We start from the raw sequence: 19,255 nt of genomic DNA, 5'->3' as shown, positions 1-19,255 counted from the left end.
AACATGCAGATAGGCATATTGAATGTCTACTGAGCACATGAATTCCTGCGCCTCCATGGAAGTGATTACAGAACAAAGAGACTCCATCCTGAAATGTCGTAGGCGGACCCTCTTGTTCAGTAACTTGAGTTCCAGGATGGGCCGAACTGCACCGCCTTTTTTCGGCACTACAAAACAGGTTTGAATAAAACCCTGTGAATCGTTCTGATTCGGGAACGGGCACAATCACCCCGGCACTGAGGAGAGAGTCGATGGATGCAAAGAAACCCAGAACTAAGGCAGGGTCTTTTGGAGGTCGGAACTCGAAGAAACGATCCCGGAGACGAGAAACGAACTCTATCTTGTAGCCTGAGGATACAACTTCCCTGACCCAAGCGTCTTCTACTGAAGCAAGCCAGTCGTCTCTGAAGAAAAGGAGTCAACCGCCTAGTTGGGAAGGCGCCTCGAGATTTCGTTGACAGTCATGCTGATGTGGACCGTCCAGTTCTGGACCTGGAGGATCTGCCCTGGGAGGAGTGAGATCGCCAGGAGGGAGTGGGTCTAAAGGAGACCTTCTTCCTGTCCTGGCGTGCTTGCGGCCTTTGTTGGTTGGAAAAGGTTTCTGCTGTTGCGAAGTGGCGGAAAGACCGAAAGGGCCGAAACTGACGCCTTAGAGGAGGTCTACGAGGCTTGCACTGAGGGAGAAGAGAGCGTGCCTCCAGTGGCGTCCTTAATAATCTGGTCCAGCTGGGATCCAAAGAGACGCGCTCCTTGAAAAGGCAGACTGGTAAGGGACTTTTTTGAAGACAAATCCGCCTGCCAAGCCTTGAGCCAAATTGTACGCCGGATTACAACTACGTTGCTGGACGCCTGAGCTGCGCAAGACGCGGCATCCAAGGAGGCAGAGACCAGATAATCCCCTGCATGGGAGATCTGGTTGGCCAATCGCTCTGGTTGGGCTCTATCTAGAATGCCCTAGCAGAGATCTTCCGCCCAAGTAGCTATGGCCTTTGCTACCCAAGTTGAAGCGAAGGCCGGGCTTAGCACTGTCGCAGCCGCTTCGAATGCTGACTTTGCTAAGGATTCTATGATCCTATCATTAGAATCCTTTAGAGACGCCCCACCTGAAATCAGAAGGACTGTGTTGTTTGATAGTCTGGACACGGGAGCGTCTAGAGAGGGGGAAGCCGACCGGTTGTCGGTGAGCTCTTTAGGAAATGGATACAGCACGCTGAGGCGCTTCCCTCTTTGAAAGCGCCTGGTCGGATTTTCTCTTTCCCTGGTAAGGAGCTTGCCAAACTCAGAGTGGGAGGCGAAGACTCTGGAAGGTGCTTTTGTCCGTCTGAACGAAACCTCCTGATCTGAGGGTTTCGCAGGGGAGTCTGAGATTTCGAAAGTGTGGTTAATCGCAGCAATGAGGTTCAGTACCGTAACCTTCATGTCCGTGTCATGGTCCGAATCCAGCTCTAAAATCTCTTCGGAGGGCGCATCCGAGAAGGCTTCGCCTGACACGAGTGAGGAGGCACGGGAAGGAGACTGCTGGGAAGGACTATGTGGTGAGAAGGGGCAAGGGGAGGATTCCGGCCGGAGATCCTGTCTGGGTCTTTTGCGGCTTATGCTGGCTCAGATGGAACCTCTTGAGACCTGCTGGACCCTGCAGAAGTGTCCAAGGGCAACTTATCAAGAACCGCCACTAGGGACTGAGACACCCTGGTGAGATCCGCCACTGATTGTGATAGAGAAGACGACCAGCCAGGAATGGGGGGTTCACTCTCACGTGGAGCAATAGATGGCTCCTAGGCAGCGTCGGGCTGAATGGGAATGCTGCAATCTAGGCAGAGGGGAGTGGACTGACCTGAGGGAAGTTTGCGATTGCAAGAAGAACAAGCAAAGAACTTGACTAAGGTGCCAGTGGGAGCCGGAGGATGGGCACGATCAGGCTTAGAGTTAGGCATAATGAAGGAAAGTCACTGAAGCAGTGCCGGAAGGTTGGGGGACCGAGGCAGAGGAGGGTGTCAGTCTGCAGCTGCAGAGCTACTCACGGTCCAGTGTCCTGTAGATACTCCCAGAAAGCGATGCTACACGGCCCGTCTGTACATGCAGGGCCCCAGCAGAGGAGAACGGTGTCCGGCTGACAGGCTGAGAAGATGGCGGCAGCCTGAGAGGAGCAGAGGATGGAACGAGCGCTTTCAGTGAAGATGGGCGGAGCTAGACGCCAAACTGAAGAAGGCACCGCCCGCTGGCAAACAGGCTAGGGTCTATGAGAGAGGTGGTGGGTGGGCTTAGAACGGGCGGGAGAAAAGCCCGCCTAGGAAAGAGGGTAGGGGGTGTGGCCGCGACGCTGGAGAAGCCCGAAATGAAGCCGGGGCCTAAAGTAAATGCGGCGGCCGCCTGTCAGTGCGGGCCGGCGCGGAAATCCCGCAGCGCTGCAGCGGCAACACTCCTAAAGATCGCCGCCTGATGTCTGCCGGGCGGGAGAAGCCCGCCTAAGTATGAAGGCGGGGGCGAAGAGTAGAACAAGGCCCACACTGAAGCCGGGGCCTGGAGTAAATGTGGCGCCCGCCGGGAGGCACGGGCAGCGCAGAGACCTTGCAATACTGCCGCAGCGACCGCTGTGAAAGATCTTGAAACCGCTGAGTCGGACGCGACTCGGGCCCCATACTTACCTCTGTTTCTGCCGTCAATAAAGGTACCTGTCGTTATCCAACGCTGTCTGATCCGTCTACTGTTGTGTCCGCGCCTCATCCAAACCGACAGGCTCTGGTAGACGAGTGGGTGGGAGACGGGGGGCGAGGACCATCTGGATCGCTGGCACACACCCGTGCTAAGCTCTTGGTCCTGGTGTGGAGAGCTATGAGGATACGGGGTGGCAGTACACGCCGTACTAGTAGTCTCTTAGTGGGAGTACAGTTGTGACTATTCATACTGTATCCCTCCGGAAACCTGAAAAGAAACGACGCACACAGAGGTAGATATGGGTCTAATGAAAAACCCATGTTCACCTCCTACTGACACTAAGCTAAACTGAGGAAATTAGTGCCGGTCGGTGGGGTGTATACTGCGGAGGAGGAGCTAACCTTTTTCTGTGCATAGTGTCAGCCTCCTAGTGGCAGCAGCATACACCCATAGTCTCTGTGCCCCCCAATGAAGCGATAGAGAAAGGGGGATGGTAACACCACTTACATCCTCCCTTGTTCATCGGGACCACTCCCCCCATATGCACTCGTCGTATAAGACGACACCCGGCGTATAAGACGACCCCCGACTTTAAAACAGATTTTCAGGGGTTAAAAAGTCGTCTTATACGCCGGAAAATACGGTAAGAGAAGTGCACCTCTTAATGACTGGCACATTTTTCGGCTACAGTGCACCAACACAATATATTTACTTTGGCCAGGGACTCATTTCTGCCCACTTCATAGGAGGTGGCCAGAAAAGGTGTGAAAATGCAAATAGTCGCACTCGCAAACCTTCTGTGCAACTACCAGTTATGCTAAATTTTTGCAACATTGGATGCATTTCATGTCAAAATTATGGCAATTGCAGTTGATTAATCACCCCATAGACTAGTCAACACTTAAAGTGGTATTCCAAACTTCAAGATCCTATCCCAATATGTAGTAGGTGTAATAGCAAATACTTCCAATTAAACATGTAGTCTAGTTCTTCTGATTCACTATGTCACTTACTTCATATGCAGAGCATTGCAGTAGCTTAAGAATCCATGGTTAAGACCATTAGCAACTAACTCACTATACAAGTGGTCATAACTAGAGATGAGCGAACATTGTCGGCTCTCTCCTTATTCAGCAAGCTATAGTGCTTACCGAAGAAGCTGCATTGGGAACCCGGATACCTGGAGTGCTCCCAATAATCAGCTGTACAGCGCCGCAGCTGCATGTGTCGCGGCTGTGTGAGTCACAACACACAGGCTCTCCATGCATGTGTTGCAACAGTGACACAGCCGTGACACATGCAGCTGAGGCGCCAATCAGCTGATCATCGGGAGCGCTCAAGGTATCCGGGTTCCCAATGGAGATTCTTCGGTAAGCACTATAGCTTGCTGAGTAAGGAGGAAGCTGCGATGTTCGCTAATCTCTAGTCATAAGCAAGGATACCTAAGATATTGCAATGCCCTGCACATGGTAAGAGACATGCAAATTAGAAGAACTACACTACATTTCTAATTGAAGGTGTGATGGAAATATATACATTTCATATAGATCTCACTTGCATGTATACTCCTATATACTCATATATAATCACAGCTAATATATACACTATAATCCACGGCTTTAAAATGGCTGCCACGAACCAGACAGCTCTTAGGGGTTTTTCCAAGATAAGAAAAGAGGAAGAACACCAGATGTGCTCAAGTGATGAGTAGATGTCTCAACTTTGTCCTGGTTTCAAGAGTTAAGCCCCCGTTACACACGGCGAGATCGCTAGCGATATCGCTGAAGCGACAACGATTTTGTGACGCAACAGCGACATCGCTAGCGATCTCGCTAAATGTGACACTCGGAAACGACCGGCTCCCTGCTGCGATGTCGCTGATCGTGCTCGAACGTTCAGGATCATTTTTTGATCGCTGGCGTCACGCTGACCAGCATGCATCGCTGTGTTTGATGCCCCTTATCAATGACGAGCGACCTCGTTGGCGACTCCGAACTCATATAGATAGCGCTGAAGGACGCCTATTCAAAGTCTGAATCGCTATTATAGACAGTGTGTGACACGGTACCAACGATCGCCGTGGTTGTTAGTGACATCGCTGATGCGTCGTTATGAAGATCGGCCTGTATGACGGCTTACTAGCAATGCACAAACGATCTTAGCCAGATCGTATAGTTGTCAGAATCGTTGGTGCGTCGCTACGTGTAACGGTATCCTTACACTTTAGCTACTTAGGCTGGTTTCAGACTAGCGCACTTTACATGCAGCGCACGGCGCCGCTAAGCCCCCCCCCCCCCCCCCCGGTCCGGTCATTTCCACCTACTATCGCACACGGCTGCATGCGATCTGCGCACCCTATTTTTGGCCGTGCGCTGCGCACTTTTGAAGGTGCGCCGGTGTACGTCAAACGCACCATGTTGCATTTTGGTGCGCTCAGCGCATCTTCAAAAGTGCGCAAAGCACGCAAAAATCCTACTAGCGCACGGTCTGCGCACCCTATGCTAAAGATAGGGTGCGCAAATCGCATGCAGCCGTGTGCGATAGTAGGAGGAAATGACCGGACGGGGCTGGCAGGGGGCGGGGCTTAGCGGCGCCGTGCGCTGCCTGTAAAATGCGCTAGTGTGAAACTAGCCTTAATCAGCCTTTTGCCATGCATTGATCACGATATATTCCATACTAGCTGAAGAGCCCAGCTTTGCCTGGGCATAGTAACCAACTGTGGTTAGTTATAACAACTTATAATGATTACATTGCACATAAAAACCATGCATCTAATCCTATCCTGTGTGATACTGACTGATGAGCCATGTATCTAATGCTATTCTGTGTGATACTGTCTGCTGAGCCGTGTATCTAATACTATTCTGTGTGATACTGTCTGCTGAGCCGTGTATCTAATACTATTCTGTGTGATACTGTGTGCTGAGCTGCGTATCTATTCCTATCCTGTGTGATACTGCCTGCTGAGCCATGTGTCTAATCCTCTCCTGTGTGATACTGACTGCTGAGCTGTGTATCTAATCATATCCTGTGTGATACTGCCTGCTGAGCCATGTGTCTAATCCTCTCCTGTGTGATACTGACTGCTGAGCCGTGTATCTAATCCTATCCTGTGTGATACTGGGCTCCCCCTGCAGTCTGTGTCAGAGGGTGGTCTGTGTTGGCACGGTAATAAATTGTGTTATTTCCAGCTTTATAGAAGGACGATAACAACATAGAAATGATAAGAATAATAGGCCTCAGTTACCACAACTGTCTACAAAGAAAAGTGTTGCTGATAGCAACCAATCACAGCTCATTTTTCATCTTTTAAACAGCTCTGGGACAGAGTGGCGAGTTTTGAGTGGCGACTTTTGTGTTTCGACTTTTATGTGGCGAGGTTAGTGTATGTGTGGTGAAATGTGTGCTGAGGGTAGTATATGTGTTGAAGCACGTGGTAGTGTGTGGCGCATTTTGTGTGTGTGTTCATATCCCCATGTGTGGCGAGTTTCCCATGTCAGGGCCCCACCTTAGCAACTGTACGGTATATACTCTTTGGCGCCATCGCTCTCATTCTTTAAGTCCCCCTTGTTCACATCTGGCAGCTGTCAATTTGCCTCCAACACTTTTCCTTTCACTTTTTCCCCATTATGTAGATAGGGGAAAAATTGTTTGGCTTATTGGAACGCGCAGGGTTAAAATTTCATCTCACAACATAACCTATGACGCTCTCGGGGTCCAGACGTGTGACTGTGCAAAATTTTGTGGCTGTAGCTACGACGGTGCAGATGCCAATACATACACTTTTTCCCCATTATGTAGATAGGGACAAAATTGTTTGGTGAATTGGAACGCGCGGGGTTAAAATTTTGCCTTACAACATAGCCTATGACGCTCTTGGGGTCCACACGTGTGACTGTGCAAGATTTTGTGGCTGTAGCTGCGACGATGCGGATGCCAATCCCGGACATACATACATACACACACACACACACATTGAGCTTTATGTATTAGATATGCAAACAGCCAATAACATTGAAGCTTGACAATATGGTAATTAACTAACCACTCCTTTCTATACATAATTATAAAACTATGTATGTGCAATAAATCTTCAGAGTATTGATGGAATGCTAACCTGTAACCATGAGTGTACAGTGTCATTCTTTGAGCGCTCAAAATACTCCGTTTAATTGGGAACGGCTGCAGCACACACAGGGATAGATTTATCCTAACCAAATTTCCATAACACAGGTATTTCCTAATATTATTATTATTATTATTATTCCTACTACATATAGAGATAGGATCTTGGAGATGGGAATACTCCTTTAACACTATTCCCAAAAATTGTATGGGCAATGTAACAAGGTGGAACTACTGCTGAAAGCTTGGTTATAAAGAATCTTACATCTGTCTATAGTCTCAACAGCAGGCATCAAAGGATACATAGAAGTGGGCTAAGTTGGCTCTAAAGCCTAAACAAGGTGGGGGGCGGGGCCTAGCTCTTGATGTGAGAAGTCGGGTGGCTGTGCTTCTCTGCCACCATTAGCCTCAATTATCCTGCACAGAGCCCGAACCAGCTAATTCCTTTACCAGGATCAGATGTCTGAAGGTCCCAGGAGTCAGGGGTGAGCTTCTGCCAGACTCAGAGAGACAGACATGGGCCGCAAAAGGCAGAAAGATGTCGGAGCCTGCAGCAGTGCCTCAGTCCAAGATGGTGCTGTGAGAGGAGGAGGCGGGAAGAAGAAACACAGCCTTTGCACAGAGGCTGGAAGTCTCAGCCCGGCTGAACAGGTATGTGAAGGGCATAGAGACAGATGAAGAAGGAAATGGAGAGAGTGAGAAGCACAGAGATGAGGAGGAAGACGATGAGGAGATGCCTGTGCTGAATGCAGAGCTAGAGCAGGAGGAAGAGGGGGATGGTGACACTGTGCAGTTAGCTGAAAGTGCAGATGTAGCAGAGCCCACCCTGCGGGATGTATTCCAAGCTGTCTTATACTGCAAGACTGCCTTAACTGCTCTAACAAAGCAAGTGAATTGCTTGAAAGAAGAAATGGGAGGCATAAAAACATCTATGCAGAAAGTTACAGCCAGATTAACTGAGGTGGAGGACAGAGTTGGTGTAACAGAAGATCACTTAACCTCAGTGCAAAAGACACAACAACAGCACACTCAGAGGATCACGGTAGTAGCCAATAAAAATGATGACCTGGAGAACCGGTCACGTAGGAACAATTTGCGCATTGTGGGCATCCCTGAGAGAGCTGAGGGTGCTGACCCCACAACCTTTAATGAAACCTGGCTGCTGGACAAGTTTGGTGCTGATAACTTGTCGAGAGTGTTTGCGGTGGAGCGTGCCCATCGCGTACCCATGAGACCCCCATTGCCGGGAGATGGACCTCGCACGATGCTAGCCAGAATCCTGAATTGCAGAGACAGGGACACTATCTTACGAAAGGCTGCAAAGTTGACAGATCTTAACCTGGAGGGCAAACGAATCGAAATATACCCGGATTACTCAGCCGAGGTGCAAAAGTTGCGACTGCGGTATGGCGAAGTGAAGAAACAGTTCCGCTCTTTGCATTTGAAATACTCTACAATTTATCCTGCTAAATTAAGAGTGGAAGCTTTTGGAAAGGTCATTTTTTTCCCCGTCACCAGTTGAGGCTGCTTCGTGGTTGGAGCGCAACCGGAGCAAATTGAGAGAAGATAATGGCAATATGACCACATGACCCTGCTAGACTGATCACTTGACAGGGCTGTGGCGCTGCTTTACTCTGCGAAATAGGAGCGCAGAGGAGGGGGAGAACTCCCCACTGGGATCTACGTATTATGGTTAATTGTTTGACTAATGGTTCGGGACTATGCATACTGTTGACAATATGGCGGAGAGGCTGCCAATGATGGAGGAGGACACGACGCATGTTGAAGTGCGGAATACTGAGAAGTTGCTCAGGTTCTTTGAGCTCCCACTCTCACGTTGGGGAGAGAGTGACAAGTGCAAAAGGGGAAGGGTGGGGGGAGGGGAAGCGGAGAGGGATGGGGGGAGGTGGGTGGGGTGGATTTGTAGGGAGATGGGGGTTTTCATGCTGTTTGACCGGGTATGATTGGGACCACAATGTAATGATGTTACTTGATGATGATGGATTGTTCTTTCTAATGCACAATGAGTAACCGTACTGTTCGGATGTTAAGTTGGAATGTACGTGGTATATCTGATAAGGTTAAGAGGGCGGCTGTTCTGAATCCTATCAAATCCTGTGAACCTATGATCGCGTGCGTGCAGGAGACACATCTCACTAGAGACACTATGCACTGGTTGTCAAGAGCCTGGATGCTAAAGACATATCATTCTACTTATTCCTCGTACTCCAGGGGGGTGTCAGTCCTAATACACAAAAACACACATTATGAAGAGCTGGAAGTGCATGTAGACAGTGAAGGGCAGTATGTATGGATTGCTTGCAGATTGTTCGGACACAAAATGATTTTAGTGGCTTTATATATCCCTCCACCTTACTCTAAAAAGAAACTACAAGCAGTACTGGAACTGACGGGCAGATGGGGGGAGACTCCATTGTTGATTATGGGAGATGTTAATAACACTATGAATGATTTTTGGGATAAAGTACGACCGGCAGGTACGGAAGCTGGACAGGACAGGATGACTGCCTTTGGCAAGTATGTAGGGGAACTTGGGCTGGTAGATCTGTGGAGAGTACGAAATGAGGGTAAGAGGACTTTTTCATGTCATTCGGCAACACATGGAACACTGTCGAGGATAGACCTGGCTTTGGGGGATACCGCTATGGACGGGATGGTGGGGGAGGTGGAATACCTACAGAGGACTCTCTCGGATCATGGTCCTATGGTGGTCACGCTTCTGGTGAGATCTGCTCGGGGTCAGAGGGGAGGTTGGCGTCTACACCCGACGTGGCTTAAAGTGGTGGACATGGGTGGCATAACCAAAGAGCTAGAGCACTTCTTCCAAATGAACGAAGGGAGTACTGAGGCCACAACGGTATGGGATGCCATGAAGGCATTTATGAGGGGACTTTTTATATGTGAGATTGCGAGGTGTAAGACCAAAACTAAATTGGCAGATCAACAAATAAAAGGATGACCTGACAAGAGCGGAGGCAGACATGATTTTGGCGCCAACGAGTGAAGCTCACAATAGACTAAAATTGGCTCAGGAGGCAGTTGATAAACTGCACATGATGCAAGCTGAGAGGAAAAGGGCATTTCAGCAAGCTCAATTCTTTGAAGAAGGAGAGAGAGTAGGTCACTTGTTGGCGGTGATATCTGCGGCACAAAGGGAGTCTTCCAGGGTGTATAAACTGAGAGATCAAACAGGGGCGACTCTGACAGACACAAAGGACATACTGGAGGTCTTCAAGGCATATTACATGGCACTGTACACTTCGAGAGCACGGGACACAGAGGGGGAAGTGGAGAAATTTTTGGAAGGCATTTCACTACCTAAATTGTCTGAGGAAGATAGGTTGAGGTTGGAAGAACCTGTGAGTGTGAAGGAGGTGGAATGTGCAATACTGTCTATGCCCAATAACAAATCACCGGGAGCTGATGGTCTACCTGGGGAGGTGTACAGGGAGTTAGTGGAACTGCTGGCTCCGAAATTGAAATCTGTGTTTGATGAGGCTTTAGTGACGGGGGCACTGCCGAGATCAATGGAGGAAGCAGTGATAGTGGTTCTGCCGAAGGAGGGAAAAGATCCCATGGATGCGGAGTCGTACAGGCCCATTTCGTTGTTGACAACGGATGTCAAAATACTCGCTAAGATCCTGGCCACCCGGCTCACCGGGGTTGCGCATACCATTATACACGAGGACCAGTCGGGCTTTATGCCTAACCGCTCCACGGCTCTTAACTTAAGAAGATTATTTCTTAATATGCAACTGCCTGCTGATAATGGTGGCAGGAGAATAGTGATGTCATTGGATGCTAGGAAAGCATTTGATAGCGTGGAATGGCAATACTTATGGAAAATCATGGAACTGATGGGATTCGGCTCCGCGTTCATGGCCTGGGTGAAGTTATTGTACTCATCCCCAAAGGCGGTAGTTAAGGTGAATGGAGAACAGTCCGGGATGTTTGACTTGCATAGGGGCACAAGGCAGGGGTGTCCGCTGTCCCCGCTATTGTTCGCGGTAGCAGTGGAGCCCCTGGCGGCCAAGATTAGAGCTGAGAGGGGAGTGGTCGGATTTAAATTTGGGAAGCTGGAAGAAAAAATATCATTGTATGCCGACGACATCCTGTTGTTTTTGGAAAGTGCAGGAGAGACACTGGGTTGCGCGATGGATGTAATTAAACAATTTGGGAGCATTTCGGGACTGGAGATAAATTGGCACAAGTCTTATGTCATGGCTGTGGATAGAGCAATAGAAGCGGAGGAGATAGATGAGAGGGGGAAACAACTCCAGCTAGTTTCACAGTTTAAATACCTAGGGATATGGGTAGCTCTTCCACTGTCCCGATTCACGGATCTGAATTTGGTTCCTCTGCTAGAGAAATTTAAAGGGAAAATAGGTGCATGGTGCAAATTGGCTTTAACGGTAACGGGTAGAACTAACCTGATTAAGATGGTCCTTATGCCACAACTAATGTACGTTTTGCACAATTCGCCGATATGGCTACCAAAAAAACGGTTTCGGGGCATTGATTCTATCTTCAGATCCTTGATATGGGGCAAGAAGCAGGCACGGATTAAATTTGGAACTCTGCAAAAAGGAAAGGAAGAGGGAGGACTGGCCGCACCAAATCAATGGGTCTATTTCTTGGCAGTACAGGGCCAGCATGTCAGGGGATGGAGAGAGCTCGATTGTGGAGGAGCAGCTCACCGGGTGCTGGTACATGTGACGGGGAGACGCCCACTTATCCAGGGTCTAGAGGATGGTACCTTTAAGAAACTGGGAGCACCATATCCTACCATAGGCATGATTCAGAAGGTATGGGACACCATTAAAAGGATCAGAGGGGTGGATGAGCTGACTAGGTACTCACCGGTGTGGGACAATGAGCATCTGCTGGAACTTAATAAGCTGCGTCAAATGGGCAATTGGAAGGCGAAAGGAGTAAGATATGTGTGCCAGCTGCAGAGTGGAACGGACCTGAAGACCTTTGAGACATTGAGAGAGGAATTTGATTTGCCTTCGGTATGGGGGTTTCAATACTATATGCTTCGACATGCTTGGAGGGCACAGTGTATATTGGGAGCCATGACGGTTCAGGGCGACATTGTACTAGAATTTGTGTGTATGAAAGGAGGGACGAGGGGAGTTATATCGAGCATATATCATGATCTACTACACTCCTATCTGGGGGACAATCACCTCACTGCAAAGAGTAAATGGGAGAGGGAGGTGGGTACCCTCACAACAGAACAATGGGAGGCTATTCTTGAATATGTCCCGAAGATCTCTCTAAGCGAGCAGGCACGGCTCTCCCAATTATATGTAATACATAAAACATACAAAACACCGCTGGTCCTATTCAAGGCGGGCTTGAGGGGAGGCTCTAGCTGCCCTAGATGTGGCACAGACCAGGCCGGACTGTTACATATGTTATGGTCGTGTCCGCGGCTGGTGGCATACTGGCTGGTCGTTATCAACAAAATTGAGAGAGCTCATGCATGTACACTCGACAGGAATCCAGTGCTGTGTGTTTTGGGGGAGGTGGATGGGATACCTGTCTCAGAACATTACAAAGTGGCAATAGCGAGGTTGCTGTATGTGGCACGCAAACTAATAGCACGAAAATGGAAGGATTCGGAACCCCCCACTAGGAGGGAATTTATTGCTCAGACACGTACGGTAATGCATTTAGAGGAAAGCATTTACAGGCGAAGGCATGGTGAAAGCACTTTCGAAAAAATATGGTCCGCCTGGATGGCGGTGATATGATTGCTAAGACTCTCAAGTATACCCGGCATAAGGAGTATTGGGGGAGGGGGGAGGGGGGGATGGCTTTGATTGTATTACTACAAGATATGTGAATTGTTACATGTATATTGATATCCACTGTTTATTGTTTAAAATCTTTTGAAACCTAAATAAAAATAACTGGTTTAAAAAAAAAAAAGCCTAAACAAGGTACCTATCCACTGGGTAGATAACTCTTAGATCTGTGTTGGTTCCACCACTGTGCTGCCGACCATATCCAACAAAGGGAAACTTGTGCCACAGTTTTCCCCTGGCTGCAAGACCATGACCAGGAAATGTTGAATGGAGCAGCAGGGGTGCTTCGCTATGTTTGTCAAGTCTCATAGACCTGAAATGTTGCACATGTGCCCCCCCCTGCAAATTCAACACCTTCAGGCTGTGGGGACAACTAGGGATAGATAGATTAGGCTGGTAAATTGCTAGATCCTATTTCCCCCCCAGGTAAGGGCCCCATCACACATAGCAATCTCGCTAGCGAGATTGCTGAGTCACAACTTTTGTGACACAACAGCGATCTCACCAGCGAGATCGCTGTGTGTGACAGCGATCGGCCCCCCTGCCGGTATCGCTGATCGCTGCAAGAAACCTCTGGACATTTTTTTTCGTCGCTGATCTCCCGCTGGCCAGCATGCATCGATGCGTGTGACAGGCAGGAGACCAGCGATCAGCTGTAAAATAATTAAAAAAAAAATAAAAAACATTGTTATTCTCACCTTCCGGCGTCCCGCGCAGTCTTCCCGCCTCTCTCCACGCTCCCAGTAATCCTTTGCAAGAATGACCGCGAGACTTCGCGATCCCGCGAGAGCGGACGTCATCGCGGTAATTCTCGCAAAGGATTACTGGGACTGGAGCGTGGAGAGAGGCGGGAATGCTGCGCGGGACGTCGGAAGGTGAGAATAACAAGATTTTTTATTTTAATTCTATTTTTGACATGAATATGGCATCAGCGCTAACGAACACAGCGATGATGGGCGCTCTGCATCACTGTGCTGATCGCTGGTGAAGCTGTCTGTTTGACAGCTCACCAGCGATCACATAGCGACTTACCAGCGATCCTGACACGTTGATATCGTTGTCGGGATCGCTGGTAAGTCGCTATGTGTGACTCCAGCTTAATAAGTGGCTTCTAGGATGCCTAAAGGCCCCGTCACACTAAGCGACTCACCAGCGATCCCGACACCGATATCAAGGTGTCAGGATCGCTGGTAAGTCGCTATGTGATCGCTGGTGAGCTGTCACACAGACAGCTTCACCAGCGATCAGCACAGCGATGCCGAGCGCCAGGCATCGCTTGCTATCTCTGTAGAAAATAGTATCAAAATAAAAAATATAGTTATTCTCACCTTCCGACGTCCCGTTCAGCCATCCTGCCTCTCTCCACGCTCCGGTCCCAGTGATCCTTTGCACGAATGACCGCGAGATGTCACGGTCTCGCGGGATAACAAAGTCTCGCGGTCATTCATGCAAAGGATCACTGGGACCGGAGCGTGGAGAGAGGCAGGATGGCTGAACGGGACATCGGAAGGTGAGAATAACTATATTTTTTATTTTTTTTATACCTGATCGCTGGTCTCCCGCTGTCACACACAGCGATGCGTGCTGGCCAGCGGGAGACCAGCGACCAAAGAAATGTCCAGAGGTTTCTTGCAGCGATCAGCGATACCGGCAGGGGGGCCACTCGCTGATCGCTGTCACACACAGCGATCTCGCTGGTGAGATCGCTGTTACGTCACAAAAGTTGTGACTCAGCAGCGATCTCGCTACCGAGATTGCTTAGTGAGACGGGGCCTTTAGAGCTACTACTGAAAACCATGCATGCTCACTATTCTGTAAGCTTAAGTCTATACCTAGCTTAAGACGCTTTAAGCTGCCATTTCCATACTGTACTTACCAAGCTGTTCACAAACAACAGTCTGGGTCTTGGTTTCATCCTTGCGATCCAAAATGGTCCCCACTGGGCCCTTTGAGCACAAATATTGTACATTAACCTTTTAGCACTGAAAACGCTCTTAATTTATGTCAGTAGGATGTATTAAAAAAGCATTAAATATTAGCAGAACTTCACTTTTATATATTTCACTATAACAACCCCCTGAAAAACTAAAAGACACAAAAGTGCACACTAACTTTTGCAGCTTTTGGAATTTGGTCCACATATTGAGGCTTAATAATGGCTTTCAAATCATCCTCCAGAATCTTGGTGAAGTAGTTCTGCAGCTCCGATCCCCTAAAATAAGTCAGGATTTCTTGCCAATCTGGAGGATCCTGAAATGACAAAGATAACTCAAGGGTTGTACGACATAGGCACATTCAAAATTACAATGACATGATGCAAATTATAAAAAGCTAATTGTTTACACTGAACACTAACGCAAAAAAAAAAAAAATGGGATCACATTCACCTCCTGCCTCAAGAAATCTTACATTTCTACCTGCTAAAGCTAAATCTGGATTTAAAGAGTAGTAAATTAGAAATTGTGGCACTGGGAGGTCAATGTGATCATCATAATGCACTAGCTAGGATGATTAGATAACTGGAGGAGTGGTGATGGCAGTAGTAGTACTATGTTCATTACTACAAAAAGAAGTTTTAAAGGGGTTGTCCCATGGGAAAATCCCTGCGCTCATAGGGCTTAACTACACTTTAGATTAGAAACTGGTTGTCACTTGCTCGGGTGTTGTATTCTGTAGTTCCTGACACCAAAGCTGAGCCCAAAAAGCTGCCGTAGTTTACTTACGTCATACTTCCCAAGATTAGGCTTTTGTTTTCCAGCCAGAATTTTCAATGCAGTTGATTTTCCAATACCGTTGGTGCCAACTAATCCAAGCACCTCACCAGGCCGGGGAATAGGCAACCTGTAGGTAGAATTAGTTATAGCATTAACATTATATTGAGAAGAGGTATTACTACATTTGTTATAGGTCCCCATAGTGGTCAAAACCTCCTTCAGTCTAATAGACTCTCACTCTACATTGGATGTTGGCCAATGTCATTATTTTACATTGGTTTGGAATGTAATGCGTTTCACAATCTGATGCATATAAAGCAGTAAACAGTCTTATCACTAGTGATGACGGAACGTGCTCGGATAAGGTGTTATCCGAGCATGTTCGGGAGCTAAACGAGTGTCTTTGGCGTGCTCAAAAAAATATGTTCGAGACCTCCGCAGCTGCATGTCTCATGGCTGTTAAACAGCAGCAACACATGCAGAGATTACCCAACAAACAGACATGCAGCTGCAGCATATTATTTGAGCACAACGAAGACCCTCTGTTAGCATACGATCATGCTTGGATAACAGAGTATATGAGCATGTTCACTCATCACAACTTATCACTCATCACTGTCATTTTCTTTATAGGATTCATCCAATCATCTTATCAGGAGCACATCACTTCCATGCCTCCCGTCATCCTAATTGCTGGGGAAACAAGGGCTGGGAGCACGGGTACTAGGACCAATGACATTGTCACACAGTTAGCCAAAACAGTGCGCTCTTGATGCTACTATATGAGGTAGCTTTGTATCTGCAGCATCAAGAGTAAAGTGGAAATGAAGTTGGCGAAATCAGGAGTTAAAATCACGCTCCTGTGATTTAAGTTAGCCTCAGTGCAGTGCATACAAGCTCACTACGAAACAGACTGTAAGCACGGCACATTTTCCCCTTGTGAAATACAAAATGAAAAAGTAGAGGTTTGGGAGAATTGGAGCCAAACTTTAATATGTAACTGAAAAGTTATAAGTTTTAATTGGCTGTTTCCACATTTTCTTGTCCCAGAAGATGAGAATAATCATTTAAACAGGTTACAAAATTGAGGTAGACAAACTAAAGACCTTAAAATGCTCCAGCCGTACGTCCAGTAAAAAATATGACTTTTATTCCAAACCAGTTAAAAGGGAAATTGGCGTCTCCAAATACATCCAATAATATGGGATCCTTCCTGTTTAAAAGTGTAAACAAACTCTTAGTCATTACTAAGCTAAATGCGTAGGATTGCTTAACATTGCTGGGTGCATTTGGAGACTTCAATTTCCCTTTTAATTGCTTTGGAATAAAGTTCTTCCTATTGGGTTCAAACAAGGTTTACAGGACAGGATTACATCCATGTTGATGAGCACAGTGTTTCAGCAGGGGTGAGATGGTATTCCTCCACTACACCTTAAGACCTTGGCAGAAATTCCAACCCTTCATGACATACATTTACGCCATATGTCGTGTCCCTGACTTTGATGCAGGCTTGCACACTAAGCCATCTTTCCCGGCTGACAGTGGCTGAATTATTCAGCCATTATCTGCTTTTAACAGCCGGCAGGGGTGTATGATATTCCATGAGCCCATCGGCGCACCCGTAACGTGATCACGGGGCAGCAATGGGTTGCCATGACAGATGAGGACTGCTAAAGACCTCCGTGCCTGTCATGACAATTCTCTGAAAAGCCTGCATTTAGCTGGCGTTCCTAGGAGACCGTGATTTTTGTTATATATGGCAGTGCCGATGCACTATGTATAGCACAAGAGAGCAGACGATCGTAGGTTCAAGCCTCCATTGGGGACTAAAAAATACAGTAAAAAATAAACAACGTTTTTTAAAAATGAATAAAAAAAATGAAAAAACATTTAAAAAAAATACACATTTAGTATTGCTGCATTCATAAAAGTCTAATGTATCAAAAATCTAAAATAAATTAATACGATTGGCAAACTGTAACAAGAAGAAAAAATTGAAACACCAAAATTACTTTTTTTGTCTGCTGCAACATCGCAATATAATGCAATAAGAGGCAAACAAAAAACAAAAAAAAAATAGGGATTTTTGTGTACTCACCGTAAAATCCTTTTGTCCGAGCCAATCATTGGGGGACACAGAGACAGTGGGTGTTATGCTGCTGGCCACTAGGAGGACACTAAGTAAACCAGAAAAAAAGTTAGCTCCTCCCCTGCAGTATACACCCTCTCGCTGGCTGAGATTTCTCCAGTTCAGTGAAAAAATCAGTAGGAGCATAAACACTCATCAATAACCATAACTAAGTCAAAGCCTAAGAATGCTACAGTGAGCCAATAGGCTAAACAGGGTGGGTGCTGTGTCCCCCAATGATTCGCTCGGAGAAAAGGATTTTACGGTGAGTACACAAAAATCCCTATTTCTCCTACGCCTCATTGGGGGACACAGAGACAGTGGGACGTCCTAAAGCAGTCCCTGGGTGGGGAGCATACATCTGCTAATACAGCATGTACCACTGAGACAACAGTGAGGTACTGCCGATTGCAGGCTGCATCCGCAGAGGCCTGAGAAACAATTAGCAAATGCTTGTAAAAGGTATGCAGGCTGGATCAAGTCACAGCCTTGCGGACAGGCCTGAGAATGAAATTGGTAATATTTTATAAAAGTATGCAGACTGGACCAAGTCGCGGCCTTGCAGACCTGGTCTGCCGAGGCCTGTTGCCGAATGGCCGAAGAGGCGCCCACTGACCAGGTAGAGTGCGCCTTAATCCCGACTGGGACAGGCACGTTCCTGATACAGTAGGACTACTGAATTGCCAGGGGAATCCACCTGGCTAGCGTTGATTTGACACGGCTAGACCCTTCCTATGCCCCTCTGGAAGCATGAACAGGGCATCTGACTTGTGGAAGGGAAACGACAGCGAGATGTACCGTCTCAGCGCCCTAACCACATCCAGGGTGTGGAGGGCCTTCTCAATGCGATGGACTGGCGCTGGACAAAAGGAAAAGCAAAACAATTTCCTCATTGAGATGGTAAGAGGAGACGAAATTGGGCAGGAAGGACAGAGATGTCCTGAGAACTACCTTTTCCTGATGAAAAATTCAGGAACGGAGAACGGCAGGACAGAGCTGCCAATTCCAAAACTCGTCTGATTGCCGTAATTGCCACTAGAAAGACCACCTTCCAAGAGAGGACGGACAGTGACACATCCTGCGGCGGTTCAAAAGGAGCCTCCTGTAAAGCCCCGAGAACCAGGTTAAGGTCCCATGATTCCAATGGCTTTCTATAAGGAGGCGCCACATGGGAAACTCTCTGAATGAATTTCTTGAGCTGAAGTTTGGTGGCAATTTTGCGTCGGAAAAACACTGACAAGGCCGAAATTTGGCCCTTGAGTAAGCTAAGCACAAGGCCTGATTTTAAACCAGATGAAGGAATTCCAAAATGGCCGGAACAAGGCCGAAATTTGGCCCTTGAGTAAGCTAAGCACGAGGCCTGATTTTAAACCAGATTGAAGGAATTCCAATATGGCCGGAATGGAAAAACACCAGAGGTGATCGACCATGATCCTTGCACCACGAAAAGAAAGTTTTCCCGATGCAGTGACAGATGCACATGGACACAGGCTTCCTAGCACTAATCCTGGTGGAAATCACGTCGTGAGAGAACCCAGTCTGTGCTAAAATCCAGGATTCAACGGCCACGCCGTTAAAGACAGGGCCCCGGAGTTCTGGTGGTAAATCGGGCCCTGCGAGTGTAGATCCATGTAATCTGGAAGTAGCCAGGGGACGTCGGCAACTAGTTGTATTAGTTCTGCATACCATGCTTGGCGCGGCCAATCTGGCGCGACAAGGATCACTGGTACTCCCTCCGCTCTGATCATTTTGATGACCCTCGGAAGCAAGGGAGGAGGGAAGATATACGGGAGCCGGAA

At 47.7% G+C, this 19,255-nt stretch overlaps 1 protein-coding gene across 2 annotated transcripts in view; it reads right to left on the bottom strand.

Moving 5' to 3' along the window:
• Positions 1–19,255, bottom strand: part of ABCE1 (ATP binding cassette subfamily E member 1) — a 100,501-nt gene that overhangs the window by 50,231 nt on the left and 31,015 nt on the right. For both annotated transcript variants that reach the window (XM_073549792.1, XM_073549791.1), the window contains exons 5-7: positions 15,338–15,455; positions 14,727–14,864; positions 14,491–14,560 (exon numbers count right to left, since the gene is read on the bottom strand). In XM_073549792.1, the coding sequence (XP_073405893.1) occupies positions 14,491–14,560; positions 14,727–14,864; positions 15,338–15,455 (326 nt within the window). The remainder of the gene's footprint in view (positions 1–14,490; positions 14,561–14,726; positions 14,865–15,337; positions 15,456–19,255) is intronic.

The sequence above is a fragment of the Dendrobates tinctorius genome, unplaced genomic scaffold (assembly GCF_039654945.1).
Source record: "Dendrobates tinctorius isolate UK_male_01 unplaced genomic scaffold, ASM3965494v1 ptg000161l, whole genome shotgun sequence".
NCBI lineage: Eukaryota > Metazoa > Chordata > Amphibia > Anura > Dendrobatidae > Dendrobates > Dendrobates tinctorius.
The sequence above is the reverse complement of the archived record's forward strand: the minus strand, read 5'-3'. Positions and strand labels throughout refer to the sequence as shown.